This window comes from Dermatophagoides farinae, chromosome 4 (genome assembly GCF_024713945.1).
Source record: "Dermatophagoides farinae isolate YC_2012a chromosome 4, ASM2471394v1, whole genome shotgun sequence".
Lineage (NCBI taxonomy): Eukaryota > Metazoa > Arthropoda > Arachnida > Sarcoptiformes > Pyroglyphidae > Dermatophagoides > Dermatophagoides farinae.
In genome coordinates, this window is record NC_134680.1 from 2884672 (window position 1) to 2912328 (window position 27657).

The following is a 27657-nucleotide window of genomic DNA, read 5'->3' on the forward strand; positions in this document are numbered from 1 at the left end:
TGAGGATGACACCACAAAAAAAGCGAATAAAGAAAAAAAATGGTATAATGTAACAACAACGACAAAAAAAATTATTGAATTCAAGTTTCAATCATCGATTCTGATCTTTTTCTTTTTCTTTTTCGTTAAATTGTCCATTGACCTAAGATATTATTATTATTATATAACAGAAAAAAATAAGAAAAGAAAAGAATGTCTTTGTAATAGTCATCATCATCATCATCATCATCGATTGACATTTTTTTTCTTCATTCTTTGTTATTTGAAAAAAATACAACACATATCTGATTACCCATTATTGTGTTGTGATTGACTGACCAACTAGTGTTACACACATCTAACCATCATTATCATGTTTGATTATTCCATTGGCCAAACAATCAATTTTCATCGATCTCTCTCTCTCTTCTTCTTTCTATCTCTCTCTCTCTCTCACTCTATATTGATCATTGATAATAATTTGATTGCCATACCAACAGAAAAAAATAGAAAGAAAAAGATGGCCACAGACTAACCAACAAACGAATGAATGGCAAGAAGGAACATTATTAATATATCAATTTTCCAACAAAAAAAATCATATATCGACAATCGTTGATCGATTGATTTTGATCAAAAAATAATAATGAAAATTATGTGGACAATACCTTATAATAGTATACACATACATTCAATCTCAATCGATTACCCATGCATATCAAATTGTTGTAGTTTGGTTCGTGCCTTTCTTCTTTTTTCTGTTGTTGTTGTTGTTGTTGTTGTTTGGTTATTGTCCAATTGGTGGACACATCCATCGATATGATCACCAATTTGATGACTTGACATGATGGATTTTTAACCAAAATTAGGCAAAAAATAAAGGAAAATGATGAAGAAGTAAATAATTTTTTTCGCTGATGATGGCCGATTTAATGATGAGGGGCTAATGTTCTTGTATTCAAATGGCAAAATTCTAAATAAAAAAAAAATTATTTCATTATAAATGTCGAAGAAAAAAGAACTTACAGAATAATTTCATTTTATTCATGGATTGAAAATGATGAAAAACTAAAAAACCAAAGCCAAAATCCTTTTAATTCAATCTATGCGAGATGATGATGGTGGTTATTGAATGGTAGATGCACAAAAAAAAAATAAAAATAATAATGAATGAATAAAAAAAAGCCCAATAATCACATCATCATAAGTGTGAAGATTAATATAATGATGGTCATAAATTATATCAAGATGTTTTAGACGTTGAAAACCAAAAAGAAAAAATTAACAGTTTTTTCGGCTTTTTCTTTTTTTTTTTTACATAATAATAATTGAGGTCATATCAATCGTTTACATTAACAAAACCAAAAAAAAAAAAAAAAAAAATTCCAAAAATCATTTGTGGCCAGCTAGCTAACCAGAAATCAATTGTAAAATAGAGTACAGTAGGTAAAACAAAAATCCTGATCTGATAATCCATTGTCCATTGGTTTTTATTCAGATCAAAAATGATTGTTTTGAAATGAATCACCGATAAACGACCACAATGATGATGATGATGATGATCTGTTAGGCTTTTCAAAGACTTTTTTATAATCCAGTTTACATTTTTATGATCGATCAATTTGAGGATTTTTTTTTACTGTTTTTTATCTTTTTCTTGGTTATAATTAACATAATTTCAGCGTGAAATAATGAAAAAAAAATGAAATTTTCATTTTGAAAATTGGCAAAAATGCAAAAAATGCAAAAAGAAATCATTTGATAAATGGCGAAAACTGCCATACACTTTGAACATATCAGATGATGTGATTATTATTATTAGTGCTTTCAAAAAAAAGAAAAACATTCAAACAAGCAAGGAGAAATTCAGAAATCCAAATTTGATCCAAATTCGAAAGGGGCTTAAAACAAAACAAAACCACTAATCATTATCGATATTATGAGTAAAGTAAAAAAAAACTATCCAAATTGATGATGATGATTATCATTGAAATGTCCGATATCGATATTTTTTTTCATCGTCGTCTTCGCCATCAGTTGCTACTTATTTCGCCTACTTTAAGTTTATTCAAATATTATCATTATTATTTTGTTTAATTGATTGACACATACATACAAATAACGTGTATCACTTATCAAATACAGGCAAAAACATACACACGCACACACACATTTGTGGAAAAGAAAAGGTGTTTGTAAAAAGGCAAAAATTGGATACACACACACACATCATCAGAATGTGTATGTATCCAATTTCCATAATATAACTGTCATTCTATCTTGTTTCATTTTTTTAGCCAAAAGCTAAATATATTTTCAATCTACATTTGTTTAATAATAATAATCATTTGATGAATATTAGATATTTTAACCTAGTACCAAATTTCAGAGGCAACAAAAAAAAATTTTTTTTCCCAAAATTACAATTTTGAATCAATAAAAAAATATTTTCCAAAGCAAAAGAAAAAAAAATTCAGAATTTTCATAAAGAGAAAAATGTCACAAATTTCAGCGAAAGAAAGAGAAAGAGATTCTCGTTCACACGTTAATCCAGAAAAAAATATATAGAAAAGTATTCAAAATACATTACATTTGATTGATATCCGTTTTCAAAATGAAAAATCTCAAACAGAAAAAAAAATCCAGATCAAATTTTGACCTATCATTATTGATATAAATCATTCGAATACTTTATACATTGTTCTTGAATTGTTCAAATAATGAGTGACAAGTCAAAGTGTAAAATTGGAACAAACCAAATGAATGAATGAATGAATGAATGATGATTGTATATATAACAAAGTGACAGGCAAATATATATATATTTTATTCATTCATTGTCCAATAAAGATAATTATATATTATCATCCTCATCATCATCGAGAAATAAAAGAAAAATTATTATTTTTATTAATAATTCATTGAATGGTCAGTTGAGAAAATCGTCATCATCATCATTCAAAGATCAGAATTCACATTGAAGAGATTTTTTTTTCTTCATCTTGTTTGCTTGACTTGTAAATGAGAAAGAAGGAATTTTCATTCTCAATGTAATTTATAAAAAGAGCCGCCGAAATAATCAAGATTTAAATGAAGAACATTGTTTGTGGTTTTTGTACAGAATATAAAGAATAGAAAAATCGCTACCATCGCTTTGAAAATTACAGAAATAGATGACCAAAATTACAATAAACATATCCTGTGTGTGTGTGTGTGCGGTTAATATGGATTTATTTTTCGGAAATTAAAAAAAAAATGGTCTTCATTTTATCATAATAATCCATAATATATATTAGTTTTATGTTCGCAGTAACAGAATAGGAAAAAAACAATTTTTTTTCTTGATTTTCTAGCTTCATTCAAATTGACCAAAACGATGATGATGATGATGATGATGAACGAAAACGACAATGACAAAGACGACAGAAAAATGATAATAAATAATCCTATTCCATTTGAATGTATGATGTGTGTATGTGTGTGTGTGTGTGATACATTCAATTCAGTTATTTTAGAAGCTAATATATTAAAATGATTAATTGATAAGTGGATACACATATACGAAGATAATGTTTTTTAAATACATAATTTTTTTTCAGAAAAAAAAGATGGATGGATTCAATTGAATGAAACATTGAATAAATGAATAGCATATTTGAATGATAATGATGATGATAATCGTATTATCCATAATAATAGCAGTATATAGTATATTGACACTTTACCACCATCAACAACAAAAACAAAAAACTTTTTTTTTACAATGGGTCATTCAGACAAAACGAAATGTTCCAGAACAAGTTTCATATTTAATATTTTTTTTTTGACTGAAAAAAAATGATTTTAATGGTCAAATACCACTACCACTCTATTGATCATTTGATTCGAACTTTTTTTCTTTTGATTTCCTATCGAATATATAACATGACCATCAAGTTATGGATTTTCCAATAATTTATATTGATGATTATTCAAAATGATTCAAATCAATAATGAAATGAAATTTTTTTACTTGTTTTTCTTTTTCACTTGATCATGAATGCTTATAATTATTGTCATCATAATTGAATCAAAAATCGAATTTATAATGATAATGATGATGATGATGATGATGAGTAAATTACCGTTTACATCTTTTTTTGACTGGATGGTTAATTTTTTTCGCATTCTAAATGTTCAGCATGTTCAATGATCACATAATACCACAGTATCTGGACAACAACAACAACAACATTGACGTAATGGATAAGTATATGTTTTTTTTTCATGAATTTTTTTTTCAAAACGAAAAAAAAATGTAAAACCCAAATACAACATTTATGGTATGAATAGCATAAAGTTATTAGGTTCTCTCTCTCTCAACATAATGATGCAAAAATTTAATAATTAGCCATCATCATCATCAATGAATATGATATAGTATGTATCGGTATTTAAAATGTGCAATAACAACAAATATACGCACTGAATTCGTCAGCAAACAACGACAACAACAACAACAACAACAACAGCAGCTACAAACAAAAATACATCAATCAATCGTTCAATCAAAAAAAAAACGATCAATCGATTGATGTATTTCTCAATATTATCAAAGGCATTAATTTTGAATTCAATTCGATTTCTATTGAACACACATACACACACACATAAACACAAACATATCACATACCACACATCATCATCATATTCATCAATAGGAGAAAAAAAGTGATATTCACTGAATGAAACATTGAATTGATCATTTAAATCAGCCAATCATCATCAAAGAAACGTATTTTGTTTTCGGCCTTTCGCTGGTGGTGGTGATGAAATTCGTAAAGAACGCAATTTAATGAACAAGAACGAGGCACTTTTTACATACCAACAACATTCATACACCCTCAGGTGGAATGATATTTCAAATCAAAAAAAAAAATGATGTGAAACCAAACATACGCACATACATTGCAATTTTGAATGAATTGAAATCAAACAAATCGACAAAACATTTTTTTTTTTTTGCTTTTACACCGATAATGATAATCAAAAAAAGAAAAACATGATCACCATTTGTTCATCATTATCATCTACACATACATAATGTAAGTGGTTTTGATATGAAATAAAATGAAATGAAATGAAACAAATGACAAGACGACTAAATGGCGCCAAAATTTTTCAATCGATAATTATAATGAAAATCACAATTGATAAATCAAAGTTGTAAATCAAAATTGTCTCGTGTTTGCAAGAGAAAAAAAGTGATAAAATGAACCACTTTTTGTTACAGGGGATGATAATAGATAACAATTGTGTGATTTTGTTATTTTTTTTTCTCTCGCTCTCACTCTCTGTGATTATTATTATCAAATTGTGTGTGTGTGTGGATTATAATTTTCTCAAAACAAAACAAAAAACCTTAGACACCATTAATTGACTTGATCAATCAATCTTTGCGGTCGTCATTCTATCTGATGATTGTAACCGATATATGTGGATCAATTTTTTTTTGTTTTGTTTTGAAAGCACCTGGCCATTTGTTTTGGAGAATGAACCAGAATAAAATCAAATAGTATTTTATTGATTGCTTGTCAATTCACATTTTGTTTCATTATCATCATTTAACCTGATTTAAAATCTCAAATAATAATAACAATGGTGGAAAAAATAAAACATTTGTCATTGTTGTTGTTGTTGTTGTTGCTGTTAATCTTTTTTTTCAGTTTGGTCTGATTTTGTCTCACTTTTTTTTTGCCCACAGGCATTACATTTTGATTTATTTTTTTTTGTTTTAGGATTTTGCTTATTTTTATCGGGACAATTCAAAGATTCCAAAATCTGAAAAAATAATTAAAATTTAAGGGGGATAGGAATTCCAATTCCATCACAAAATACAAGTATATATTGGTGTCACTAAATAATAATCAAAAAAAAAAAATTTGATTCCAAGAAAATGGCTGAAAAAATAATTGAAATTTAAAACTCAAGAAAAAAAATTCAGATCAGATTGATAAAAACATCAACACAAAATCATCATCATCAATTGAAGTGTATTGATGAGATTAAAACCTGATGAATGGAGAAAAAAACGCACACACACACACACACCTTAGAATTGACCATAATCATCACATGAAAACAATCAAGCTTTACCTGTCTAAAAGAAAAAAGAAAAAAAAAATATTTAGACTAAATAAAAATAGATACAGATATCAGATATCGAGCTTTGTTTTCTGTTGTTGTTGTTGTTGTATATGATGATGTGTATCATGTTTGAAATTCTTTTTATTCTGATCATATCTACTCTGAATTCCTTGAATCGTATGGGGAAAAAACATGAATTTTTTTAAAGTATAAAAAAATCATAAAATGAACACAACAAGGCAGCACTAATCATAAATGTCAGCAGAAATAAAGAAAAAAAGATGAAAACATTTTTTTTCGCATTGTTCAATGTTTGTGTGTGTGTGTTGGATGATTGGACAATAAAGAAAAAGGCACAGAATATCATCAAAAATGGTTGATTGTTATCAGCAGCTGCAGTATGCACACAGGTAATGTACAAACAAATGATGATCATTATAATGGTGGTGATGATGATGATGATGATGATGATGAAAAAAAACAGTACCGCACCTTAAATATTATATTTTTTTTTCTTGATTTAGTTTGATATATATGTGTTTATGTTTAAGGTCGGCCAATTCCAAAAAAAAACCGGGCCGACAATTCGATAATTTTCGGCTTCTGCTTCATTTTTTTTTGTTTTGTTTTAAAAAGCTAATTGGCCCTCCTGAATCAGTATCATAACATATCATTCAAAATAATGATGAAAACATCCATCGTTGTTGTTATTGTTGTTATTTGAAAGGTATGGCACCGTGCCATCATGATCATCATTGTGACGTGATATAGCTTTTTTTTATTTCTATATTATGATATTCGATATATGAATTGATCATCAAATGAATCAAGATGATATGAATGATGATGGTAATGGTAATGATAATGTGATCGTCAAGGTGGTGATGAATCGTGGTACACCTTGTTATTTTTTTTTCCAAAAAAATACTTCAGTGAAGAAAGAAAAAAATCAAATCAAAACTAGAAAATTTTCCGATCAAAAAAAACAATGAATGTATGAATGAATTATTCTACAATCGATTATAATAGTTAGATATTGTTTGTATGCTAATTATGGTAATAATAATCATATATAATCCATTCATTCATTTTTTTTTCATTGTTTGAAACAAATAATTATGATGGTAAATTATCATTTCAGATTGATCATTGATTATGATTACTTGATCAAAAAATAGCAAACATCATGATCAAGAAGAAGAAGCAGCATTTTTTCTTTCATCAATCAACTTCTAGGTTCGACTATATCACACACGCACACAATTATATCGGGTACAATATTGCACTTTTTTGTTTTGTTTTATTTTATATTTTCATTCAACATACATTTTATTGGATGGATAGATTGTTTTTATGTTTTTTTCTATCCGTTTCTCTCTCTCTTTTTCTTCAATAATATTTGATGAATGAAACAGTAAAAACAAAACAAAAAGGCCAAAGAGCATTGATGCTTTTTTTTTCTTTTCTCCATTCACCAATATTATTTGTGTGAATGAATCTTCAAACGCATATTCTGATCCGCTTTTATCCGATTAGTTTCATTTCGATTTACAATTTACATTTACGAATAAAAATCATCATTGAATTATTGTTGTTTAAAAATTTATTCAAGGTTCTTTCTTTCTTTGTTTATTGTCATCTTGTTGTTGTTGTTGTTGTTGTTGTCGTTATTGTTTAATTGAATTTTTTTCACGTCAATAAACACAACTTACATAAACACAAAAAAATAGAAATAGAAAACCAAAGAGATTTTCAAAACTTATCATCAAATAGAGCATTAATGTTGTTGTTGACCGTAAAACACACACAGGAAAAAAATCAATTCAAGTGCAATAAAAAAAACAACAATATCCAAAATTATATAGAATGAATATTGCGTTTGTTTGTTTGTTTTCGGGTTTTTTCATTCATTTATTTCGGAACGATATTGTATAATAATGATTTGTTGTCTTTCTCCGTGTGTGTGTGTATGTGAGCATTAGGTTTATTATTGGGAAATCATCATCTCAAAATCTATAATAAGAATTTATATAAACAACATCCTAAAAAGAGAATGAGAATGTGGGGGTGTTCAATCAACAATAAGTGTTTCTATGCAACAAAAAAAAATTGTCTGTTGACTCAACAGGTAGTCAGATATTGATTGATCTAAAAATATTCCACACGCAATATTTAGTAAATTTTTTGTTTTGTGTGAATGAAAACAAAAATACTCAAAATTACAATTCCAATTCAAATATTCACGTATATATAGCGGAAAATAATGAATTGATGAATGTAATTCTTCAAAAAAAAAAAAAAAAAAACATTTATACCCACAAAAAAAACGCTAAAAATTTCATCTTCCACATGACATTGACCTTTACACACTTACTTATACCTTTAAGGTGAAATGTTTTTTTTTTCGCTTTTTCCAAAATTTTCATTTTATGATTCAATGAATAAATTACGTTTTTATAAAAAAAAGGTTTTGTTGTTGTTGGTGTTTTCTTTTTTTCTGACCTTTAGGTAAAAAAAAAATAATTCTGTTCATGGATATTGAAATGGTCATAAAATGACATGACTTTTAACAGCAGACAAAAGCAAAATTTTCTAGATACGATAATTCAATCAATGAAAAAAGAAAATTGAAAATGTTTTCCATTTCATTTACACTTTATTATTTTTATATATACAACTTTGATACTAAATTTAACCATCGGAAAAGAATAAATTGTCGCCAACAACAACAATGACAATGACGACAAAATTTTATTGTAAGACAAACACACACACACACACAAACAAATAAAAGGTCAACAAATTACGATCGATTATTGACCCATTGATTATGGTGATGTTTGAACTTTTAACCACTGGTCAATAGCAATAATTTCACCATAGAACTAACTCGTTTACGGAACTTGGATGATAATTTTTGTTTGCTTTGTTTTTTTCTTTTGGAAATTTTATTCAATTGATTCTCGAATCTCGATTAATCTTATATATGTGTGTTCATCGTCAACATTATGATCGCGGTCAACGAAGCAATATCAGTTTCTTTTTTTGATGAAAAAAAGGTCGTTTTTATTACTTTCCTGACCATTTTTGACTGAAATGGCCGCCAAATCGAAAATCACCTCAATCACAAAACCCCATGCAAAAAAAAACGAAAAACCATGATGATCACCTGATGATTTTTGTTGTTGATATCTTTGTTAGGAGCCAAATGTTTTGAGTGAACAACAACAACAAAAAAAATCATGCTGAACATGGTGAACATGATGATAATGAATCACAAGAGAATGGAGAGAATTTCAATTTCGAAAATAAAAATAAAAAATCAATCAATATTTCTTCCATAAAAAAAACTATAGAAAACATTAAATTAAATTTGAATAGAGATAAAATCGGTAGATAAACCGATGATGATTGTAAAAAAAAGAAAGAGAAAAAGAAAAAAAAAATTCTTGAACAAATAAGAAAAAGAAAACAGAAACGAACGATATTGACAATTTTTTTTATATAGCGAAAAGAAATTTGAAATTCTTATGAATAAAATTCAACAACAACATTTTGGCAAGTCAAGAAAAAAAATTTATCATTTAAAAGTCGAGTGAAACAAAAACAAAACAAAATTCGATTGATAGATTGATCGATGGGTTAATATTCATTGGAATTCTTTCCACAGCTACATCATTTATCATCATCATCATCATCATCATTATCAATGTAATGAATATATTTTTTTCAATGCAAAAAAAAAATTCCTTCAACATATGATTATCGATGGATGCTCGAATATAGCGAATTTTTCAACAAAAAAAAATTCATATTTCATAATTTTCAAAATTTTAATCAAAACCCTTGTTTTTATTTTGGCCCTGGCCCTTTTTTCAAATATTATTGATTTACAAGATTACATGGATTATAATTATCCATTTGCGACAAATTATTATTATTTTTTCCTATGTCTGTATCTATGCACATTGTTTGTTAATTAATTAATCTACGAAAAAAAAACGAAATCAAACGACTACGACGACGACGACGACAACGACAACGAAGAAATCTTTGATCAATTTTGTTATCATGAAAAAAAAGAAACTCATATATATATATATATTGATGAAGATCAACAACATCGTACAATGTACAAAGAATGATTGATTTAATCATTATGCACATAGTGGGGAAGAAAAAGATAGTTTTATTCATGTGAACAACAACATGGAGAAGAAGAAAAAAAAACCCAATTTTTCCAATGTTTCAGTAGATCGATCGATCAATTGATCATATTTGGTAGCCTTAATCCACTATATACACAAACACACACACACACACATTGTGATTATATCCATATTATAATTAACCATTAACGCCAACAAAAAAAAAATTATATTTAAACACTAATAAGCATATATGCATACATATAAGAAGAAAAAAAATAACGATAACTACTGTTTTTTAATCAGGAAAAAAATGATTTTTTTTTTTTTTTTTTTTTTTTTTTTTGATTCATTTCTGGACACAAGATATTTCTCTTAATAATAATAATAATAATGATCATCATCATAATAATGTAATACAAAAAGTTATTCGCAATAAACTTTTTTTTTATGGATCGATTCACATCATTATCAACATCAAATGTGAAACACATAATAATTAGAATATACATATTCAAAATATATGTTTTTTTTGCACGAGTAATAATTTTTGATACTGATGATGATGATGATGATGATGATGCCAAGGATATCGATGAATATCGATTATTTGATTGAAGAAAAAAAAAGAAATTCAAGTAGCCTGTTTGTTTGTTTGGAAATAAATGAATGAATAAGTGATGGAAATGTGTATGATGATGATGAAGAGAGAAAGAAAAATTTAAATTAAAGCGTGGGAACTGGTCAAGCTTCAGGGCAATTCAATCAATAATATAATACATGCATTACCTATTTTGGAGAATCATTTTCTTTTTTTTTCATTTTTTTGATAATGAAATTGATCAATCGATTAATTTCGATCAATAACGCCCAATAAACCAAATGCAAGAATGTGTTATAAAGAATTTTTGTTTTAAATATTTTTTTTTATTCACTGAAACTTTGATTATTGCACATTATTTTTTGCAATCTAAATGATGATAAAAAGGTAAGAAAAACTTGCCCAAAGAAACAAAAAAAAATTGGACACTTTTGACCTCGATGGTCATCATCGTCATATGATCATGTCGTTATGGCCGATGATTAGTCTCTCACCAAATGTATATTGGTGATCACAACAACCACCACCATTCACTGCCAATCACCATATGATTAAATTAATTGTTAGCCACTGGTTTTTTTCCCTTGTTTCATTTGATTCATTCATTTCAATGACCAATTTGAGAAATATTTTTTTTTTTCAAAGGAAATCTAACAAATATGGTTCACATCAGAAATTTACAGAAAAGACAACAAATGTAATGGTGTCTTAACTGGCCTAAAAAGATCAAAAATAAAAAAAGTAAAAAAAAAAAAAAAACATTGATCCTGCGATCATCGAAGCTGCCGCCGTCTAGTCTAATTGTATGTGATGGCCATTGAATGATGATTATTATTGATATATAAAGGTAATTATAATGTGAAAATTGTCGACATCAGCTACAACGAACAAAAAAAAGAGGAGGAGAAAAAAATTTCTTTCTTTGATTTGGTTCGATATCGAATGAAAAAAAAATGAATACATAAATTAGATGTGGATGAATTTATAATCGATGAAGCAAAAAAAAACGAATAATAATGATCATATCGAACTAATTATCATTCAGAAAAAAATGGTGAATGAACTGTATCATATTTTTTTTGGATTGATAATAATTATCCTCGAATTTTGAATTTCATTTGAAAATTCAAATCAAATTCGAATTCGAATTTTTTTTTTACATTTTCAAATCAATTTATCCGACAAACTATTAGTGCCATCTGATGGCCGAAGAAATTAAACCTTATTTATTATTTCACGGCTGATCGACTGATCGATGATTCCCGCTAAAAGTTGTTTATTTCATCTGTCATTGAGGCATTGAACATTTTCTCTGACCAAATCAAAAACAACAACAACAAAGATGTTCGATTTATCAGCATTTTTCCGAGATCCAAGTCAAATTCATCATCTAAACTCTGCCATTAAAACATGTCAAACATCTGAAGGAGTAATTGTTGGTATCGATGAAGCTGGTCGTGGTCCTGTTTTAGGTGAATTATTAAAATAAATGAACGCTTTATGACAATCACATCAATCTAATTCTAGGTCCAATGATTTATGCTGCTGCATATTGTCCATTATCAATGCGTGCCGAAATTGAAAAGGAAAAATATCAGGGTAATAAATTTTTTAATTTATTAATATTTGTATAAAATTTATATAAAAATTTTTTAAAAAACAAGATTCAAAAACATTGACCGAAAAACAACGAAGTGAAATGTTCGAAACAATCGATAATGACGTGAATATTGGCTGGTCATCGACAATTCTTTCACCCATTTATATTAGTAATTCAATGTTGAAACGTTCGAAATATAATTTGAATGCCATCTCACATGATTCGGCTATTAGCCTGATTCGTAGCATCCAAGCTAAAGGTATTGAAATTCGTGAAGTATATCTGGATACGGTTGGTCCACCGGAAAAATATGAACAAAAATTACGGCAAATATTTCCTGATATTGCAAAGATTAAAGTATCTAAAAAAGCTGATTCATTATATAAAATTGTATCGATTGCATCGATTTGTGCCAAAGTTTTACGTGATCATCTAATAAAACATTGGCAATTTCAAGAGAATCTTTCATATAATGAAAATGATTATGGTTCTGGTTATCCAAATGATCCAAAGACCAAAGAATTTCTTAACAAAGTTTTTGATCCCATTTTTGGATTTCCAACATTTGTTCGTTTTAGTTGGTCAACGATAACAAAAATTATGGATGATAAAGCCATTGTTTGTGATTGGTAAGTAGTAGTAATGTTTTTCATTACAACAATAAATATGATGCAAAAAAATAGGGACGACGATGATGATGATGATGATCAAGACGAAAATAATTATTCAAAACAATCGATAATGAATTTTTTGAAAGGGAAAAAAAATTTTGATGAACAAAAATCGAAAATTTTAAAATCAAGTAATTTTTTCACTGAACATGATTTGGAACAAATTAACGATTTAGATCGAATCTTTGGCTGATTGAATTTGATTTTTTTTATCGATTTTCACAAATATTTTCAATGACCTATGTGGTAAGTTAAAAACAAAAGATTTGAGATTCTGTATTCGAAATGAAATGAAAAACACTTACGCTTCGTTCCATACCAATAGGATCTAAACATCGTTTCTTACTGCTCGTTATGACTTCATCAATCAAATTTACTATGATTCTATAACACATCAATCAATAATCGATCAAGCATTATGGGAAAAAAATCAATTCCATACAAAAATTTTAGATTCATGATTGTTTTGAAAATTATTTCAAACAGCAACAAAAAAAATGACTTACTTTTCATCCGATGCAAAACGCCATAATCGTGTTTGTATGTAATAAGAATCGACTTGTATCTGTTGAAACCCATAACGGCTAAACGTACAAAGTCGTACACATTCGATTAATGTCTTTTGAAAAATCAATAGAATGAAGAATTATCGAAAAATTAAATTAAATTAAATCGAAAATAAAATTTTGAATTCTTCTTACCTTTAAACCAATTTTTATGATACCAGTTGCAACGGATAGTTTGGAAAATTCTACTTTACCGAAAATTTCAATTTTATCATTAAATAATTTCTGAATATTCGATATGATATTATTATCGAATGAACTGGATCCATATGACCAATTTGATTTTGAATAACAAGTTTTATTCACACTGAATGTTGAGAATGTACGACTTGAATCAGAACTACGTTCTATACGTTGACCTTCTTCATAGAGTTGGCCAACAAGAAAATCAATCAATGTAATATCTTCGATTATACGTTTCATAACCGATCGTACGGAACGTGGTTCAACCGTACTCATCCAATCACGTGTTTCAACACTTTTTCGTATCATATGCGATATTGATTGGCCTTCAATACAAACATATGCATTTAATAATTTTTCCCCATCATCACGTGCACGTTTCGTTAATGGTATGGCATATCTCTGACCAAATTTTGGTGCAGCAAAAATTTCTTCCGTATATTTAATTAAATATGATATGATTGAATCGCTTAGATCACGACAAATTTTCGATAAAATCAATATAAAACATGATGATATATGTGATGTTGTATATGATTGTTCAAATTCTTCCACAATAGTCAATATGTATTCAATGTATTTGATAATAATTGTTTCAAATATACAATCTTTGATGAATTTATCTTTAAAATCTTTGGTTATAAATGTAAGTTCACGATATAGAAATGGATTAAGATTTGATAGTACGGTTTTAAGATTTTCACAAATCGATGTCTCGAATGCAATAACCGTTTCGGATAATGTATTCTGATTTTGATGATCATCATGTTTATTATTTGTTGAACGTAGTATGCTAATATTTGTTGTTTTTGTCATATCCTGTACAATATCATGACGAACATTGGATAATTCTTCGTAAAATTTTGTCAATAAATCGTTAAGTAAATGGTCACATTGATCTTTGGTTGATTGGTAGATAATATCTAAACTTTTCCTAGAGAAATCAGAAAATCCAACAATATTGTTAAGCATTTGAATTCGTCGATAGAAACGATCCAATGCCCGCACAAACATGATAATATTGTTGGGAATTTTTTGCTCATTACGAATCTGTTCGACAATAATATCGAATAAATCTTCCATTCGTTGATCAACAAATATTTTCAATCGTGATTCCATATCTTCGTTGATTGTTTGAATGGCAAGATTTTTGTGGCCAACAACAAAACAGTCCGAATAGAATTGTATACATTCATTCAGTGTACCAATATAATTATTGCAGACATTATCGATAAATTCCAAAATGTCCGGTCTATCTGGCCCATCGGATTTTGTTTGCAATTTGATTTCATTCAAACTTGTATTCATTTTCTTTTCACACATTTCGAAATATTTTCCACATAGATTCGATGGACATTCATTTAGTTTGGCAAGATAGCTAATACTATCATTCAACTGAATTGTTGTCAAATTTTCATCGGCTAATTGTTCATAAAAATGACGTCGAATTTCGGCCAACATTTCATTACAATCGGTTTGAATATTTCGAAACGATGATAGATGAGCGAATTTATCCAATGAATATTTGGCATTCAGATAATCATCCACAGCTTTATTATATTCATTTCGATCGATTAATTGTTTCATTTTATTCGGTAATTCCAATATGAATTGAATCTTTTCTAACAATGTATTTTTTGCCGACATTTGTGTCAGCTGTTCACGTTTTCCATTCAAATTTTTTGCTATATCATTACTTCGACTAGTTATTTTATCCATATTCGTGGATAATAAATTCAATTCATGTTCCATTTTATCGAAATGTGATGTCATCTAATGTAATGTTCGAATAAATCGATAGTAAACTATATAAAATTTTAAATTTTAGATTACTTACTTTTTTAACAGTTTCTGTTGCACTAATGAATTTATTATAATTTTCATAGATCAACGTTTGCATTTCACTATCAAGTGTTTGTATTTGTTTATACAACATTTGTTCGGTGTCCATCAATTCAGATAATCTGCTTTCTTTCAATATCTTGAAAATAATGCAAATCATAAATTTTAAAATTGAAAAAACAAACACACAATTTACCTTGATCATATAGATATCGGGATTAAAATCCGTACTATTCATATTACATGGATCACATACATGATCAACATCATCTTTCGATGATTTTGATTCCATTATTAACTATAAATTATTATTATCGTCAATGATTTCCGAACAAAAACAATAATTGCCGAATGAAACAAAAAACCGATGATGCAAACAACATTAAATGAACCATCATTCCAGAGTGCTACCATCTATCGTCGGCAAAAGATTTGATGGTAAAAATTTTTCATTTTTGCTACAGAAAAACAAAATTTTAAAATAGCACAGATTCAAACTAATTCGATTCATTCATCCGATGAGTATAAAACCAATGATCTAGATCAGGGCTTCTTAAAATATGGGCCGCGACCCCGAATGGGGTAGCGTAGCAAAATTTTTGATGTGTATTTGTGTAGAGAATCATGAAATGGGGTCGCGAATGAAAAAAGTTTAAGAAGCCCTGATCTAGATTATAGATTCAATTAGAAATTTTAATTTTTTTGATTCGATTTAAAATTCCATTGATCCATGGAGTAGTTTTTTTTATTGTAATTATCATATATTTAAAGAATCACATCGATTGAAAACAATTCAATTGATTCAAACGTGTTATTGTCAGTGTGTGTATGTGTAAGTCGGTATATATGGTGAACAATGATAATTAAAATGTCGAATCATCATTATTTCGTGTTGTATTCGTGTTAGTTTGCAATTTGCATTCAAATAATAATAATTTTTGCATTGTTTATTGTGTTGTATATATATGATTGTTAAAATGAATGATTTTTTTTGTTGTTGTGAAAAATATTATCATCATCAATTTGTGGATGATGATAATGTTGATGATGATGGTGGTGAATTATTTGAACGTACCAAACGGAATAGATCATCGGCATATTTTTCCATTACATCACAACATTCACAATGTTTTAATAGAATTTTCGGCACAGATTCGATACCATTGATGGCACCGGATATGGAACATGCCATTGAACCAATTGTATCGGTATCACCACCAAATGATATTGAATGATATAATGTACGAACAATTGGTGATGGATGATCGAATGAATCGAATAATATGAATTGTCCTTTAAGGGCAGCATAAATGGCCGTCGGTACCGATTTGAATGCCGAAACATCATTACCAAGGCAAGCGACAATTTTATCGATTGGATATTTATTTCCTTTAATTTCATTATTAAGAATTTCTTTAACTTTTTTCAATTTATCACTGAATGGTGTATAGATTTTCTTTTCCTGATTATGATTATTGATAATAATATTTGTATGATTATTACTGTTACCATTATTACTGTTATTATTATTATTGATATTTGCCGTTGTTGTTGTATTATTATTCATCATTGAATATGCAGGTTGTGAATCCAATTCAATTTTCATCATTTTTTCAATTAGATTATTTAGATAGACATTTATATCGAATAATGTTCGTATGATTGAATGAACATGTAATGCTTGATGTATAGCTAAACATTGTAATATGGCACCATTATAGCCATATACATTTGAATGTGTTATTCGTGCACTATCACGTGTTAATTCCAATAATTTATTCAATTCCATATTATAGCCATACATTGCACATGGACCAACACGCATTGCAGCACCATTGCCTATTGAAATTTTTGAAATTATAATAAAAACAGAAACAGAAAAAAGAATTCATTAAAAACAAATTTGTTTTAGATGAAAAAAAAAATACATAGAATTTAAAAACACAAGGATAATTGCACAAATAAAATGAAAGTGGCAGAAAAAATCGATGGTAAAATCAGCTTACAACAAAAAAAAGAATTTGAAATGAATGAAAAACAAAAACGGAAAAAAAATTAAAATTTTCAAAACAATTTAACATACCATAGGAACCGAAACCACCAAATTGTCTTTTAGCCGGTTCATATGGTGATTCATAGTTGGCCAACATTAATGCAGCAAATACATCGACAACGTTTGCACCATAACCACGTTTAGGTTCTTTATTATATTCCAATGCAAAACGTTTGGCAATATCTTTTGGATCAAATTTTCTCATTTCAATTAATGATTGAGCTATCGATTTGGTCATGGCTGTATCATCAGTATATGATAATATCTGAAATCCGGCAGCTAAAATAGATTTTATTTTTGGTTAGGAAAAAACAAAAAAACATAATGATTATTCAGATCAAAAATTTTATTGATTTTGATAAAATAGATTTCTAATTCAGGCTTGTTTTTGTTTTCATTCATTATTCACTGAAAATCATCTATTTTTAACTATATGTAAAAGCATAAACACACATACACACACACACACAGTGAATCGATAAATTTTTTTTATTATTTGGGTTGAAACAAAAAACAATTTTGTTTAAAAACGAAACTTCCGGTTTCAAAAAAATAAAAATACAAAACTTTTTTTTACGGAAGTGGCAAGAATGTGACAAAAATATTTAGACCGTGTCTTATTCATCGTCATCGTTTTTCATATAAATGGAAAATGAATCAAATCTAATATTTAAATTCATTCGAATGACGCACACACACACACACAAATGAAAATCAATTCGAAGCCAATAATCGTATACGCAGAATGATTTTTTTTTCGTAATATTTTCACATGGAAAAATATCGATTTTTATCGATTATAAATGTGAATCTACAACAACAACAACAACAATAATGGAGTGACGATAACGAATATATTTCATTCGTCAATAATTGTCTATGTGTGTCAAATAAAAATAGAAGCCAAATCAAGAAATAGAATGAATGCAAAAAAAACTACACTATCGAATTTCCATCATCATCAAAATTGTAGAAACAACTATAAGAAAATAAAGAAAAAAAAATTCGAGCCAATCAATAATAACCAGGAACATATGAGGGCGACCAAACACCAACAGAAAATTTTAACCGAATTTCATTTTCAATTTCAAAATGAGCGGGTTGGGAATGTGGAACAAAACGCAAAGCATTGAAGCATTGAATTTATGACAAATTTTATGTCATAATAATCAAAAATAGTGGTGAAAGTGAAATTAATTTTTCAGCAATTTTTTTTCTTTGATCACGTCTAGAGATGTTCATTCAGAATTCTTGGGAAAAATGATTCGAAAAAAACTCATTCGATTCGATCCGGTCCAATCCATGGCTGTTTGTTGTTGTTGTTGTTAATGTTGTCATAGTAAAGAAATAATTGTGTTTGCCAAGTTTTTTTTACCGATTAGATTTCAATTCCTAAAATTTTATTTTATTTTTTCCGATTAAAACTAAATAAAAATTAACCAGATTGTGTAATAAATTGAGTGATCAAATTGAATCGAATATGTTGATTGTATAGAATGTACAATAGTCGAAACAAACAAAACAAAATTTACAGTCAAATTTCTGAGCCCACCCAGAATATCATGAATAACCACCATAAGAAAATCTAAACGTTGTTAATGTATTGAATTATATTGAATAAATATACATCCGGTGATAATAATAATAATAATAATAAAAGAATAAAAGAATACAGCAACAAAGATGAGAGAAAAAAAATCTAAATCCACACATTTGGGCCACACACACACATAAACATTGAACATCTTGAAGGAATCTATCAAGATTTCCAAAAAAAAAAAAAAACAAAAGAATCAATTTTATGCTTCGTAAAACACACACACACACAAACAAAATGTCTAAAATAAACATATAGTCATCATTATCAAACACAAATGATGTCATCATTTTCGTTTGTTTTTTTTTTATTTATCGATGTTGTTGTTCATACGAAAGAAACCAAAAAAAAAAAAGCAAACTGCTTTAATAATAATAATAATTCCCCATTGGATTACAAGTGTTTACACTCTCTACACCTCATTCTGTATTTCAGCAACCTGGTTGTTTGTATTCGTATTAATAACAACAACAAAATTAACAGAAAAAAAGAGACAAAAACTAATAACCAAACAGAATGACTTGACTAACAAAAACAGAACAAAACAAGCAGCTACGATTAAAAAAAAAAACAACAGCAACGACAAAATACTTTTTATTCAGGAATGAAGAATGAACAAAAATTCATCTTTTTCTTTGATTGAATACAAACATGTAACTAATTAAAATGTAAAGAGACAAAAAAAAGGAAACGAATTTTTAATTACAAAAAAAATGGCGAATGACAAGATGGATAAATATTATTGTGGGTGTGTGAGTGTGCGTGGGTGGGTGGATAAATGTGTGTTTTTGCGAAAAAGACTTTGATTTTTTTATTAGTTTCAAAAAAAGTGTTTTTTTTATTAAGATGCAAGCAATAAAAAAAAATCGATCAACTTTTTTTTCATTTAGTGTTTCTAAAAAAAAAATTCTTGCTGATTTGACAAAAAAAAATCAAAATGATTGTCGTTGAGAAAGAGAGTGAGAAAGTGGGACGAAAATTCCATTTGAATTGATGATAAACATTTTATTGCATCCATCCATTCGTTCTATCATCATCATCATAAAATATTCGATTCTTCATAATGAATGAATCAAGAATCAGAAAAAAAAAATTCATTTGAATCTTTTTTTTCGTATGTAAATTACAAGAACACACACACACTCGAAATTCGGTACAAATTTACATATTTATATGGAAATATAACAACAACAACAAGCAAACTTAACCATTAATAACAACAACAACAACAACAAAAACGATGTCCCAAGGTTTATAATGATGATATTATTATGAAAATAAAAATTTAAAATTTAAAATTGAAAAAAATTGATTATTAATTCACCTACACTCAAAGATAGTTTCAAAATTTTCCCAAAAAAAAAAAACATAACATTATCAACACTCGACACATTTTTCCCTTTGAAAATATTCGCAGACACAGACACACCCAGAATAAACATTTTTTCATTTTTGATTTTCTCTAAAGGGACAATTCAAATGCAAAAAAAAATTTTCGCATTCGAAAATTGAATTTTTTTTTCAAGTAAAGGCAAATATCTCGTTCACAAACAAAACAAAAAAACATATTGGTCGAATCATTTCAAAAAGCTATCTCAAACATTATTGATTTGAAAATTTTAAATCGATGATTATAATCGAAGGGGAAGTATAGAAAAAATAATCGTTTTTAAATGAAATCTTTTTTCGACTTTTTTTTTGAAAAAAAAATCTTTAGGTCAAATAAATCTCACGTTTTCTTTACACAGAAAAAAGTTTCAAAATAGAATTTAACGGTAAAAAAAAGACAATGATGAGCCAAACCTCATTGCTTCGGGCGGATGTATTATATTACCATCATTATTACACTTGACAAACAAATTGACAACAAACAAACCTAGAAAAACCCTAGAAACATAATAATAATAATCAGCACATATATACAATACACATACGGTAACCACAAATTAATATTCGAGAAGAAAAAAAATGGAATATCGATCAAGTTGGCAAGAAACAACAAACACACACACACACGAAGAAAGAATAAACAGAGTCAACGAATCTGTAATGGATTCGATGTATCTCATCGGTAGCTGATACAATGGAATGACAACTTGAACGAAAAAAAAATAAAAATAATGGACATCAAAAATGTCCACACACACACAAGTGTACCATTATCATTATATAACACAAAGAACCTAAATATACAAATACACACACACACACACAAACATCTCTCATGAGAGATTATACTTCACACTTGGGACCTTTATGTGTAAGTATTTTGGGTTTTTTTTTGTTGCTGTTGTTCTTGTTTTTTTTGGATGGTTGAAAGATACAACAAGGACGATGAAGAAAAAAAAACGCAAAGAAAATGTTTGCGTTTTTATTTTCAATTTTTCCATCACATTACTCTGGAGAATGTTTGTTTGAAATAACAATCTATCAAATGTTAAAAAAAAATTTCTTTTTAGTATTTGGTTTTTTTTTAATTTCGTTTCATCATGTGGATCACATCATCATTTAGTGTAAAATGTGATTGGCTTTCAGTTTTTTTTTGTTCGTTTATTTGTTACTTTGAATGAAACTTTTTGCAAATCAATCAAAACAAAAGAAAAAGAAAAAAACGTTCGAATAAAATGTTTTGTTATTGAAATATTTTTTTGATAATGATTATCATTACTAATGATCGATAATGAAATAATGAAATTTTCCAATCTAAACATCATATTATACCAATTTCATCTTAATTAATTTCTTTATTAAAAATGAAAATTGCAAATATCAATACCATCATAATACCCAAGGTTAGAAATTCATTTAAAATGACTTGATTGAACTACGACTATAATAATGAAGAACAATAAACAAAAAATATTGGAAATATTATTACCACTGGCAATCAATCGAAATGATGATGACATAATATCGTGATCCAATGAAATCGGATTTCAAATGATTTCTATTTTATTCATTAGGAATCGGTAATCGGTTTTTTTGGGTTATTTTCTTTTGATGATAATGATTATTATTTCACCACAATAATACAACAATGTTGTTGTTTTATCATTGTGGTGCAATAATAACCATTCATGACCTTGATATTATACGCATACGGAAATTACGTTTTTTCCGGTTTATTTTTCACTCATTTCCGTGTCCCAGTCATGCGTGAATGTGTACAATTTTTAGCAAAAAAAAAATCAATTTTTTCCGTCAACTTTTTTCATACAAAATGTACGGGGGTGAAAAAATCAATTTTAAATATTACATTATCAATAAACAAAAAAAAAACTGAAACCGAAACCGGTGTGTACTACGCCCATAATCATCATTTTGGATATTTGAAATTGCATTAAAGAATTGCAATTTAATGAATAACAAAATTATCACTTACATTTTTCTGATTGTTCTTCCAATTGTTTATGAAGAAATTTTTGTACCGAATCCGTTGTTACAAACATTTCACCTTCAAATGGTGATCCAAGACAATCTGCAATTAAACCGCCAAGCATACAGCCACGAAATTTTGACATTAATGAAATGATAATGGTTGTTGGTTGATTACTTGATGACATGATGATGATGATGATAAAAGTAGAATAAAATTAAACAATATAAATCTTATAGATGATAAGAAAACAGTGTGGACAGCACAGAGTTTCAGAGTTGATAAAAAGAATATTCATTCATTCATTCATTTATCAATGGATGCGGACGAAATCAAAAAAAAAAAAAAAAAAAATTGTTTTTAGATGATAACGATGGAAACTACACAAAGAAAAAATAGGAAAAAACACTTAAGAAAAAAAACGGAAATTATAGAAAACGGAAATGGAGAAAAAAAATTACGATATATAAATGAATGCATGGAACGGTGAATAGAATGGGAAAAAAAAAGAAATAAAATGAAAAACTGATAATTAGACGAGCAAAAAACAAACAAAAAACAAGGTTGAAGAAAATAAACAAACAACACTGAATTTGTTTTTCATTTTATTTTACTAGCGATGTATTAAAATGCTAATGATGATGATTAATGGATGATGATGATGATAAATAGAATTATAATTTGAATCAAAAACAAAACAAAACAAAACAAGAAAAATTCAGTGATAAAAAAAAAAGATTGAGAAAAATATAATTTACACGCGCACAAACACAAACATGCGTTTTTTTCAAAACAAAACAAAACAAAAAAAAATTAGAAAGCGCGCATTTTGTCAATGTTTATTCATTGTAATTGTGTAATTATATATTATATAATAATATAATGAAAATGCAAAGCAGTGTAAAACAAATGGCAAAATCCACATTAAACACAAAACACAGTCACCACCACAAAGCTTCGAAAAAATGAACAAACAAACAAACAAACAAACACATTGAGAGAAAACGAGAAAGAATAAGAATAATAGAATAGAAACTTTTATTTCAATTTTATATAATAGAGATTTGTTGTTGTATTTTTTCAATTCAAAAATTGTCATTTAATAACCGTGTGTGTGTGTATGTGTGTATGCATTGTATATGATACTGGATATATAATGATAAAATATATTCAAGCTATTCATTGGTCCAATGATTTCATTTCATTTCATTCAATTCCAAATGAAGCTATGAAAACTAATCGAAAGATATACAGAATCTATGTGCGTGCTGCGATTGTCTGTCTCAAAAAAAAACTTGGTATATGTCGATTTTTTCTCTACGAAAAAAAAATAAAAGAATAAAAGTAACTTACACTATGATGAAACTATTTTTTTTTGTCAATATGAAATTACAACTACTGTAGCTGTAATTGGACATTGAAAATATAGAGATATTATATTCTATATTCTATGACGTTTTGAAAATACAGTAGGAAAGAATGAGGAATAGTTATAGAAATATTTATTACTGAATAGAAACAACATCTGTGCACAACAGAGATATTATTCTTCTTAATGGTGGTGGTAGTGGAATCCTTTCGATATAATCACATCAGCAGCAAGCAGAATATCTATGCATTGTATGGAAAGAACAAATAATGATAGACGAAAAAAAATTCTGTTCAAAAAAAAAATCATAGAATTGTTATTGTTATATTACACAATATATGCGTGTAAAACATTATGACGTAAAATGATTTTTTTTTGGATAGGAAACTTCTTCCCATTTCAACAATGATATTCTGAATGAAATATAGGAAGAAGTATAAAAAAAAAGAATCAGCCTCTTACTACTACTACTACTATCAAATTCGATGAAATTGAAATCTAAAGAATTTCTTGAATTACCGAGAGTGTTATTTTCGATAACAACAACAACAACAACAGTATCTATATATTTCAATAGAGAATCGAATTTTAGGACAAAAAGGCAAAAAAATATAGGTCTCGACCGACTAAACAGCTAACCGACCAAATAAAAAAAAATATATAACCGGATGACAATTTTCATTGCATGTTGATGATGATGATGATCACCAATTCATGATTGTCTTTTTTTTCCTATAGGCATAAAACATCTATACATTTACAACATACACACACACATATATATACAAAACAGAAAACCAATAAAATTGAATCGATCAAAACCACATTCAAGAATCAAAAATAACAAAACAAAAAATTCTTCATCAATGAACAATAAAGTATTAAGCAATTCAAATTCATCACCATACACTATTATAAAAATACAACGAAGAGAGAGAGAGAGAAAGAGAAAAATAAAGAATTTTCTCATCAAACAATAACAATAACATTCGATTCTTGATTTTTTCACTATGGCCAAAAACAAAACAAAACAAAAAACACATTCTTATGAATGTATAAAATGTGTCCCAATAGCCCTATATATAGATAAGAAATATATTTATTTATTTTTTTTTTGGAAAATTCATTATATAACCTAACAAAAATATCTGAACAGCATACATTGTTGTTGTTGTTGTTGTGAAGCACTTGATTAATGTTCCAGGAACAAACACTGCTTGTGCAAAAACACACACACACATCGTAACCATGAGAAGAAAAAAACGGTGTTATTGTCGTCATCATCATCCAATTGAAGAATGAAAAATAAAAAAAAAACCCATAAACACCTTGCGATAAATATACGGACCCGAAAAAAGCCGCTTCACTCCACTATTCGAGAAAACACCCATCGAAAAAAACAAAAAGTTAACAAACAAACCAAAAAAAATATGAAAAGAATTTTGAATTTGAAATGAATCGAAAAAGAAAGTTTTTTTCTTCTCATTTGCTGTCATCCGAATAAAATAATTCAAATGTAAATATTGAAACAACACTAACAACAACAAGAATTACAACAACAACAACAAAAAGTTTTACAAAAAATAAGAAAAACTTTCATAATAGCTTACAACAATTAGCTAAACATCGAATAGGAATTAATGAATGAATTACGTAATTAACTGGTTAATAATTATCGATGATGATGATAATGAAACTGTCAATGGATTTACACAGAAAAGAAAGTGGTGTCCAGCGAGTACTCGCGATTTTGGGTGGTTCCCAAATCTCGCCAAAATCGCGAGTACTCGCAAACGGCATACGACTAGCCGACTAACTATCGATATATCGATAGTCTACTCGCAATTTTCGCGAGTACTCGCGATTTTCGCGACCACCCGACTAACCGATTGTTTTTTCGATATATTGAAATCATCGATGGTGTCGCTCACCGATTGTTGCAGCAATTTTGACCCCCCTTTCATTCCTTTTACCCCTCATATTAATTTAATTGATATATATTGAAATTTAATTGATTTTATTGAAATATTAATTCATTAAAAATTTTAAATAATAAAATACATCCATATTTCACATCCAAATTGCGCCATAAAACGTTAATTGTCCCGTTTGACATAAATAAATCCATAATCGCGGTCCATGTTCCAAGACAATGTCCAAATTCTATCCGTGGTTCGAGATTCAATTTCCCAATTGTTCGCCGGCGATCCTAAGTAAAAATAAATATTAATTGTTTGTTCAATTAATCTATTCATTTGCTTACCATGATCATTTTCAAGTATGTGTTCCATCCCATGAATCTTCGACTTATAATCATGTTTTCGATCGCTTCATTGATTCCAAAGATTCAATCAGCATCAAATTCAATAGGAAATAATTCAGACCATGTTCCTAAGCCTAATCTAACCCTAGCCTAACCTGATATCATGTGTTGAACATGGTCAAACTATTCTTGAATTGGATGCTGATGAACAATGGAACCGCCGAATTGTTCTCGAACATAATCATCAATCGAATTTCAATTTGATGATTGTAAAATTTCAGGAACAAACCTAATAAAAAAAAGATAGACCAATCTTTATTAGATATGAAGAATGAATATGTCGACTTACCGAATAAGTTGTTCCGACAATTCAATGCAGGCATGTTCTGAATAGACTTTTGAGAAATGTAAGTGTTAGAATTATTGATTGATAACGAAATTCCAAAGTTACTTGATGACGAACATAATGTTTCGTTGGACATTGTACCATGTTAGTGACCAGATATCCACCAACAAATTTGTACTGTTCTGCATCATTACCATGATTGTTTTTCTAAAGACGGCATTATATGATTCTAATGACCATTGATTTTATGCTTCAAAAGACAAGGAAAATTGTTAGCATTTTCAATCAAAGGCAAAATGTAAATTACCTCATTGACCATGTTTTCACATATTAATCCGAATTCCATACATTGTCATACATCAAGTATAATGGACTCTGAAAAAGAAAACTTGAAAAGGATGTGATTGAATACAATTTGATGAAAAACAAAATGTCATAAATACATTTGATAGTCACCGAAAATGGGATTTGTTCGCCAACTTGAGTCATGATTACATGATGACCGAACCAAACGATCTTCATCGATTTCGGGGCCAATTTTTGATCTTAGACCGCAATATGTTTTAACAACGATAATCTTGAATCGATTAATTTCTTTGTTCCAAAATTTACTGCAAAAATCCATGATTAAAATAGAAAAAATGAAAAAATATCACGACATGATCACGAAAAATAGCTCAAAGTGAGGACAACCGTCTTCGACGACCGTTGAGTTCGAATGTTCGATTTTCCAACGATCAAATTCAAATTTGTATGGAGAATAGAAGGGGAAAAGAAGCGCGCGACATTTGCATTGAAAATAGTTAGCAGCACTACCACTATTTGACTATGCGCAGTTGCCCATTAGTTGTACTTTGAGTTGAAATTTTTGGCGGCAAAATGAATGCATTATTTTTGCCGTAGACTTAGCATGAAAAATGAATAAAAAAATCCACTC

General features: G+C 28.1%; 3 protein-coding genes across 13 annotated transcripts; 1 reads left to right on the top strand and 2 right to left on the bottom strand.

Annotated features, from left to right (window-relative positions):
• The first annotated feature begins 12103 nt into the window (after positions 1–12103).
• LOC124490813 (ribonuclease H2 subunit A) lies at positions 12104–13818 on the top strand. The gene is made up of 5 exons (XM_047053368.2): positions 12104–12326; positions 12382–12453; positions 12519–13083; positions 13138–13371; positions 13451–13818. Exons 1-4 carry the CDS (start codon positions 12197–12199, stop codon positions 13316–13318), a joined length of 948 nt encoding a protein of 315 aa, XP_046909324.2. The 5' UTR covers positions 12104–12196; the 3' UTR covers positions 13319–13371; positions 13451–13818.
• Vps51 (vacuolar protein sorting 51) lies at positions 12449–16104 on the bottom strand. The gene is made up of 6 exons (XM_047053367.2): positions 15913–16104; positions 15712–15855; positions 13827–15647; positions 13632–13744; positions 13431–13509; positions 12449–13364 (listed from the first exon to the last, which is right to left on the bottom strand). The coding sequence occupies exons 1-6, from the start codon at positions 16006–16008 to the stop codon at positions 13335–13337; spliced, it is 2283 nt and encodes a 760-aa protein (XP_046909323.1). The 5' UTR covers positions 16009–16104; the 3' UTR covers positions 12449–13334.
• Positions 16105–16400: 296 nt separating this feature from the next.
• On the bottom strand, positions 16401–27446 carry LOC124491226 (ADP-ribosylhydrolase ARH3). 11 transcript variants are annotated; one of them, XM_075729937.1, is made up of 10 exons: positions 27164–27446; positions 27028–27108; positions 26826–26970; positions 26724–26769; positions 26375–26663; positions 25722–26320; positions 24252–24400; positions 22749–22974; positions 17800–18048; positions 16401–17555 (listed from the first exon to the last, which is right to left on the bottom strand). In XM_075729937.1, the coding sequence occupies exons 8-10, from the start codon at positions 22927–22929 to the stop codon at positions 16735–16737; spliced, it is 1251 nt and encodes a 416-aa protein (XP_075586052.1). In that variant the 5' UTR covers positions 22930–22974; positions 24252–24400; positions 25722–26320; positions 26375–26663; positions 26724–26769; positions 26826–26970; positions 27028–27108; positions 27164–27446; the 3' UTR covers positions 16401–16734. The 11 variants fall into 11 exon arrangements, with proteins under 11 accessions (XP_075586052.1, XP_075586047.1, XP_075586053.1 ...); XM_075729932.1 differs by having other exon boundaries at positions 22749–23122; positions 24096–24400; XM_075729938.1 differs by lacking the exon at positions 24252–24400 and having other exon boundaries at positions 25774–26320.
• Between the last annotated feature and the right edge of the window lie 211 nt (positions 27447–27657).

Bases quoted from the DNA above. Each gene is read 5' to 3' on its own strand.
- LOC124490813 (XM_047053368.2), top strand. From the start codon at position 12,197: ATGTTCGATTTATCAGCATTTTTCCGAGATCCAAGTCAAATTCATCAT. The intron at 12,327-12,381 runs GTGAATTATTAA...ATCTAATTCTAG, and splicing joins TGGTCGTGGTCCTGTTTTAG to GTCCAATGATTTATGCTGCT. The intron at 12,454-12,518 runs GTAATAAATTTT...TTAAAAAACAAG, and splicing joins TGAAAAGGAAAAATATCAGG to ATTCAAAAACATTGACCGAA.
- Vps51 (XM_047053367.2), bottom strand. From the start codon at position 16,008: ATGGAATCAAAATCATCGAAAGATGATGTTGATCATGTATGTGATCCA. The intron at 13,745-13,826 runs GTAAGAAGAATT...ATTTTTCAAAAG, and splicing joins TCATAAAAATTGGTTTAAAG to ACATTAATCGAATGTGTACG. The intron at 13,510-13,631 runs GTAAGTCATTTT...GATGTGTTATAG, and splicing joins CGTTTTGCATCGGATGAAAA to AATCATAGTAAATTTGATTG.
- LOC124491226 (XM_075729938.1), bottom strand. From the start codon at position 22,929: ATGTCATCAAGTAATCAACCAACAACCATTATCATTTCATTAATGTCA. The intron at 18,049-22,748 runs GTAAGTGATAAT...AATCTATTTTAG, and splicing joins GGAAGAACAATCAGAAAAAT to CTGCCGGATTTCAGATATTA. The intron at 17,556-17,799 runs GTATGTTAAATT...AAATTTCAATAG, and splicing joins TGGTGGTTTCGGTTCCTATG to GCAATGGTGCTGCAATGCGT.